Source organism: Mytilus edulis, chromosome 9, assembly GCF_963676685.1.
Source record: "Mytilus edulis chromosome 9, xbMytEdul2.2, whole genome shotgun sequence".
Taxonomy (NCBI): Eukaryota; Metazoa; Mollusca; class Bivalvia; order Mytilida; family Mytilidae; genus Mytilus; species Mytilus edulis.
Window position 1 is genome coordinate 80235530 of NC_092352.1, and position 6736 is coordinate 80242265.

Sequence of the window (6736 nt, forward strand, 5' to 3'; positions counted from 1 at the left end):
ATAGTAAACAAACATATCATGACCACATCAAAGCTTAAGGCTTCTTCTGAACATTTGAAGGTCCCTACTATGTATTGGCTTCCCAAACTACACAAAGAAACATTCAAATATCGTTTCATCTCGGCCTCTAGTAAGTGTTCTACAACTAATCTTTCATTGCTTTTTTACAAGTTCATCATTTACTATCAGAGAGCTTATTATAAACTATTGTAATAAAATATATGTGAACAAAATTCTATGGATGTTTTAGATAAATTACGTGCTTTTGATGGTCCTTTTGTTTCTGTTGACAGTTGTGATTGCTCTAGTCTCTTTACTCTACACTTCCACACTATCTTATCAAACAAAATGTTCCTATTTAATTAAATGGTCGTTTGGTAAATCTGATTGCAAATATATTTGCTGCAACTCATTTAAAGCCGTCTTCTCCAATGAGAAAGGAAAATATGCTAGATATACTACTGGAGTTGTGATGAGATGATTGAAGCTGTTAATTTTCTCCTTAATAATATTTTTGTGCGTTTCGGCAACAAAATTTATCGACAGGTTGTAGGTATCCCATTGGGCACTAATTGCGCTTCTGTAATAGCAGACTTGTTTTTTTGTACTGTTACGGATCACAGTTTATGACTAAACTCAGTAAAGACCCGTCGAAATTTTATTTACTTAATAAATTTAACAATACTTACCGTTATCTTGATGATATTTTGTCGTTAAATAATCAACAATTTTCTCAATATAGTGCTGGAGCTTACCCCAAGGAACTTACTTAAAATAAATCAAATTTAGACGGTAGTAACTGTTCTTTCCTAGATTTAGATGTTTCGGTTTTAAACGGGAAACTCCACACTTTACGACAAAAGGGAGATTTTTCGTTCCCTATTGTTAGTTTTCCATTTTAGATTGTGTTGTTCCTTTTGCACCATCTCACGGTTTTCATATTTCACAGCTCGTTCGATATGCCCGTGTCTGTTGTAACGTTTTTGATTTTAACGTACGTAATCTATGTACTACTGGTAAATTATTAAACCAGGGATATCGTTACCATAAATTACTTACAACCTTTACTAAATTTCTCCATAGATATAAAGATTTGGATTTTGATTATACCTGTAGAGAACTTATTTCAAACTGGTTAGCACATCCTCATTTTTACGGAAATGTTGTTAACCGTGCCCGGAAATTAAGAAATGATAATTGTTAACTTATCCCTTAAATAAACTTATTCTCAAAGGTTACCAATTCAACACTGTTATAAGATCATTGAATATTGTTTTATTGGTATAAATATTGATTGATTGTTATCAGTAAATTAAAGCAAACTAAGTATTACTAAGATGTTATATACATATACACATTTATGAATCTGTTGATACCTGTATCTTAGCATTGCATAAGGTCATGTTTTTCTCTGACTGTTTATAACGTTTTTACTCAAAATCCATTGGTTGTTGGATGTGTACAGATTGATAACTTAGTCTTAGATGCATGATTTTTTTATCACTTAATGGCTTTGAACTAGCTGTCCGTTAACTGTGAGTACTCTCCGATCTGTTCCTAGTGTGGTTTTTTGTTGTTGTTGGGATGTACAGTTAGGCGGCAAGTCCACTTGTTTGTTGTCCAACTGATGATTTAATCCCTTTTCAACTGATTTTCATAGTTCGTTCTTGTGTTGTACTGTTACACCACTGTTCAAGGTTAGGGGAAGGTTGGGATACCGCTAGCATGCTTAACTCCGCCATATAATATATGTTCATGCCTGTCCCAAGTCAGGAGCTCGTAATTCAGTGGTTTTTGTTTGTTTATGTGTTACATATTTGTTTTTTCGTTCATTTTTTTTATAGATAAATAAGGCCGTCAGTTTTCTCGTTTGAATTGTTTTACATTGTCATTCAGAGCCTTTTACAGCCGACTATGCGGTATGGGCTTTGGTCATTGTTGAAGACCGTACGGTGACCTGTAGTTGTTAATTGTTGTGTCATTTTGGTCTCTTGTGTAGAGTTGTCTCATTGGAAATCATACCACATCTTCTTTTATATACTAACATTGCTAATAACATTGTCAAAATTGATATATATCAGTTACATCTATGGACGAAAAACAAAAGTGTGAAAAAAATCGCAACAATAACATTTACAAAGCTCTAGTCAAATTGACTGGTATCATGCGTTTCTTATGCAGGCACCGTCCTATACTTTGGGAATAGCTGAAACAGATAAAAACAAGACATAAGTTCTCAAAATACAATAGTACTATCAACGCACAAGCTCAAATATGTACATTTACTTGATAATGACAAAAACAACTAAACGATACGATTATTTCATTATTTATTTTAGTAGGTACGTGTGAATCTTATCGCAAGCAAATATCAAAAGGATGTTGATCGACAAAAGGACAACAAAAAAAAGAATAATGATTCACCTCATAACAGATTCAAACAGATTTTAATAGATTTAGTTAGCACTTAACTGTACTTTTTGTGTTTTTTTATTATAAAATTGCATATGTATTTTAAAATAATCTAAATGCAAGTGGTAGTTGTCAGTTGCCGTTTGCTATATTGCTTTTTCTGTTTAATGATGCTGGAACACGTCATGCAAACTGGATGTGTATTTGATTGAATTAACATGTTGTAATTCCTGGAAGCAAACATGCTAACTTATGTTTCTCTTTTATTAGCATCACATATTCTTTTTTTATTCGATGTTTGACTAAACCTTACTTTCAATTGCAATTTTGGTTACATGTAGATGGTATTGGTGTCAGTAAAACATTGTTGAGTCTATTGTTACTTAGATCAAGATATGTCTCATTGGCACTCATACCACATCTTCTTATATATCTATATTATTTATATTATGTATTATGGCTTACACCTCATCCCTATGGCAATGAGACGAAGATAAAATGTGATTTAAAATCTTTAATGTTATTGTTGTTCCTGCCTTCCCTTTCGCCCCTCTTTTCAACTGACAGTTTTAATTAAAGTTATTAGTTATCAAAGGTACCAGGATTATAATTAAGTACGCCACACACGCGTTTGGTCTGTATAAGACTCATCAATGACGCTCATATCAAAATATTTATAAAGCCAAACAGGTACAAAGTTGAAGACATTGAGGATCCAAAATTCCAAAAAGTTGTGCCAAATACGGCTAAGGTAATCTATGCCTGGGATAAGAAAAATTCAAAGAGTTGTAAACAGAAAATTTATAAAAATGACCACATTATTGATATTCATGTCAACATCGAAGTGTTGACTTCTTGGCTGGTGATACCCTCGGGGACGAAACGTCCAATCAGATATGTCTTAAAACTTACCAAACGGCAGACCTAATGCTGCTTTGATGTTTAATACGTTTGACGTCAAAAATCCACCACATCCACCCATATGCATCTCCCAATCCATATAAAAACTGCTGTCCATATATTGAGGGTAATCAATTGCTGTAGAGGAGGTAATCCAATGTGTCATGAAATCATTCGCTGAACCTAAAGAACCAGGGGATGCATGTTTCGGGTTGAAGAAAAATGTGATATAGCTGTTGGGGTTTCCATCGCAATTAACAAACGTGAAGTCCATGTCTTTAGCTCGATATCTTTGGGAGTTTCTATTTTCCGACAGCTTGATTGGGAGGAAGCCAAGGAAAAGATATGGTTGAAGTCCCGAATCTGGAGACGGTCCCTTATATCCATCATGACTATTCAGTGCAAAATGAAGATTGGACAAGTTTTGAAATGATAACATGTTTTCTACAAGTACCTCCCTTTGCTCTCCAGTATTTTTGAAAATTCGTATTTTTGCGAAATTGTTAGTGCTGTACAATGCAGTTACGTCAATACTTGCTTCTGCAGACTTTCTTGAAATATAGGTGAATCCATAATCTCCTTCGAATGAACAGTACACTTTTACAGCATGTTCCCGTTGATAAATGATATACTCTCCGCTTGGATTTCGACGGTCTTCAAAATATATGTCTAAGCATGATACTAAAATATCGTTCAAACAACTTTTCTTAATTTCAAAGGCAAATTTGGTCCTCCAGAGAAGATATCTTTGATTTTAAAACTGCATACAAAATGTGGCTCATTTTTTAAAAAGACTTTATGCAAAACCAATGACGTTTCAGACAATTGTATTACTACAGCCATTTTGAATGCTTTCTCCTCAAAATAAATCAAAAATGATGTCAACTTTTATCAAACATTATTCCCGTGTTTTTCTGTTGTTAAAACAATTCCGGAAAATTGCATAAATAACACGGAAGTAGACGCACAAAAATATCTATAAACAAGACGCAGAAAGAGTAATATAACAAAGGAAATTACAATAAGCTATAATTCAACTGATTTATGATATGAAGAATTGGAAGTAGATGAAGAAGTCGATAGTGGCATGGGTCCCTTTTCACCACGAATGTGACCTACTGAATAAGACTATTTACCGGGTTTGCAATACCATGAGCAATGCAACGGGTGCCACATATGACACAGGATCAGCTTATCCCTCCAGAGCACCTGTGGTCAATCCCATTTTATGGTGGGATTCGTTTTGCTTAGTCTTTAGTTTTATATGTTGTGTCTTATGTACTATTATTTGACTGTTTGTATTTTTGTTTAACCATGTACGTTTATTTTCGATCTATGAGTTTGACCGTCCGTCTAGTATCTTTTAAACAGATAACAGTACATTGCCATAAACAGGTTTAAGTATTAATTTTTATACATTATTATCTTAAATTAAATTAATCGTTATATCCGATTACAGGTAAACATCACCATTTTGTTTATCATTTATTCTAAAAAAAAGTGTTTACTTCTTTTTAGGGACGTCAACGAATACTCGATTGCCGATTACCAAAATGATATTCGACTAATCGGTTTCCTGTTAGAATTTTGCGTTCTTACATTTAAAAACAAAATATATTATATTAAGAGCGCCTCCCTGGAAATAAGATATAGATCAAAATGAATTAAATTTAAAAGACAATTCGAATGTTTGCGTTTAACTGTCATTTAAAATGCTCTCAAACATTGATATGTTTTGAACAAGAGAACCTTTTAAAAGCTCGCATTTTAAAATAATAATTTCTTAGGCAGCCTACCACGTCTGACATCGGAGCAGATATTTTCATTAGCTGGACTATTAGTTACCTAACAAAGTTTAAGAAATCGCCTAGTCCCAAGAAAAGTTCACAAGATAATATTTTTGAATAAAAATAAAGTCGTTGCACCCTTTGATTGTAGTCATCAGTAAGTTCCAATCATCACCCCTTTGATGATCATTTAATGTGTTTTTCAAAGATTCACTAACACTGTTGTTTGTGAGTAATCATTTCTATAGATATTCATTAATTACTTGATTAGATTATTGCCTGTTTACATAATTAGTACATGTAGTAAATCTTTTAATGAGCTATCAACTATGGTAAAAAAAATCCTTTAACTTTGTAAATATTTGTAAATCAGTATGTGACACTATAATAAAATAAATATGTATTTATTATTATAAAATTCCTTTAACTATTATCTACTAGTAGTCTTTAGTACAAATATTGAAGGTGTAAAACCAAAGACAATGACCCATAATCATAAAATGGATATAATTGTGAGTTTCCATTTTGTAAATGTTTCACCGTGCGAGTACTCGAGTATCGCTCGGTCAATCCAACGGGTACTTGATTAGTAAATCTTCACCGAGTTGACATCCCTACTTCTTTTATATCTCCATTCTACGCATTGTAGAGGCACCATAAGACACTATATACATGATAATCTTACGATCGGACGTGCTTACCTGGTTTTACACACTGATGTTGTTGGTTCCAAGTTAGCAACTTTTGTTGTATTGTGACAATACTTGAGGTTAAACGTTGTTCATTAATTTCCAAAGCTGACAGACGGTCATCTGTTTCTGTACACTGAATTCGATAGATCAGAATCATTACAAGAAGACTAACCAGCATTGTTGTCGTCATACCTATCCGAAAAGAAATTGAACCATTACTAGCAATTGTATTGGTAAAATATATTGAAAAATATATATATAATATGTTTATGATATATTTATATTGAATTAACAATGAGATTAAATGATAACTAAATAATACCGTTTAGCAATATCCAGCTGGACGTCTAGTTATACTAAATAATCACACATCCACTCAATTCGACGTCATTTTACATAACAGTGTAATTGTTGTGCAAAAAAGAAAAGCATACACAATTAACGTTAATACTTGACATCTACAACGTAATAGGATGCAAGAACGGATATATCTCGTTGTATCAACTATTAGTATAAATATTTTACGCACATGTTATCTTTACAATCTGTAACCAACAGAGTCATATAATTATAAGGGTTTATTAGATTTTAACCACAAATATTGATAAATAAACCATGATACCTATCAATTTCATCAATCGATATAGGCGAAAAATCATGACATAAAACAGAAACCGAGAAAAAACAAATCTGAAACACATGGTTCAAGCTCGGTTCAAGACCTAATATTTACTATTAGACCTTTTCAACCACGCTCAATACCGACATTTGACACATACAGTTTACAGGAGGAATAAAGGGGTCATATCAAAGACAAGAATCGTTCATGTTTAACATGTTTATTACATTTATATTACATAAAAACTTAGTACTACATATTCGATGTGATAATAAAAAAACGAATATTTTGCACATTGTTTTGGTTGATTTTCAGACTAGTGTTTT

At 32.7% G+C, this 6736-nt stretch overlaps 1 protein-coding gene across 1 annotated transcript; it reads right to left on the bottom strand.

Moving 5' to 3' along the window:
- Positions 1-1255: 1255 nt before the first annotated feature.
- On the bottom strand, positions 1256-6253 carry LOC139489151 (uncharacterized). Its single transcript, XM_071275313.1, has 4 exons — positions 6114-6253; positions 5801-5983; positions 3325-3993; positions 1256-2206 (listed from the first exon to the last, which is right to left on the bottom strand). The coding sequence occupies exons 2-4, from the start codon at positions 5979-5981 to the stop codon at positions 2190-2192; spliced, it is 867 nt and encodes a 288-aa protein (XP_071131414.1). The 5' UTR covers positions 5982-5983; positions 6114-6253; the 3' UTR covers positions 1256-2189.
- Positions 6254-6736: the final 483 nt, after the last annotated feature.

What these genes read in the sequence shown, in the direction of transcription:
- LOC139489151 (XM_071275313.1), bottom strand. Translation starts at nt 5,981, where the DNA reads ATGACGACAACAATGCTGGTTAGTCTTCTTGTAATGATTCTGATCTAT. An exon ending in ACATCAGTGTGTAAAACCAG is followed by an intron (nt 3,994 to 5,800) that starts GTAAGCACGTCC and finishes ACGATATTTTAG; the next exon opens with TATCATGCTTAGACATATAT.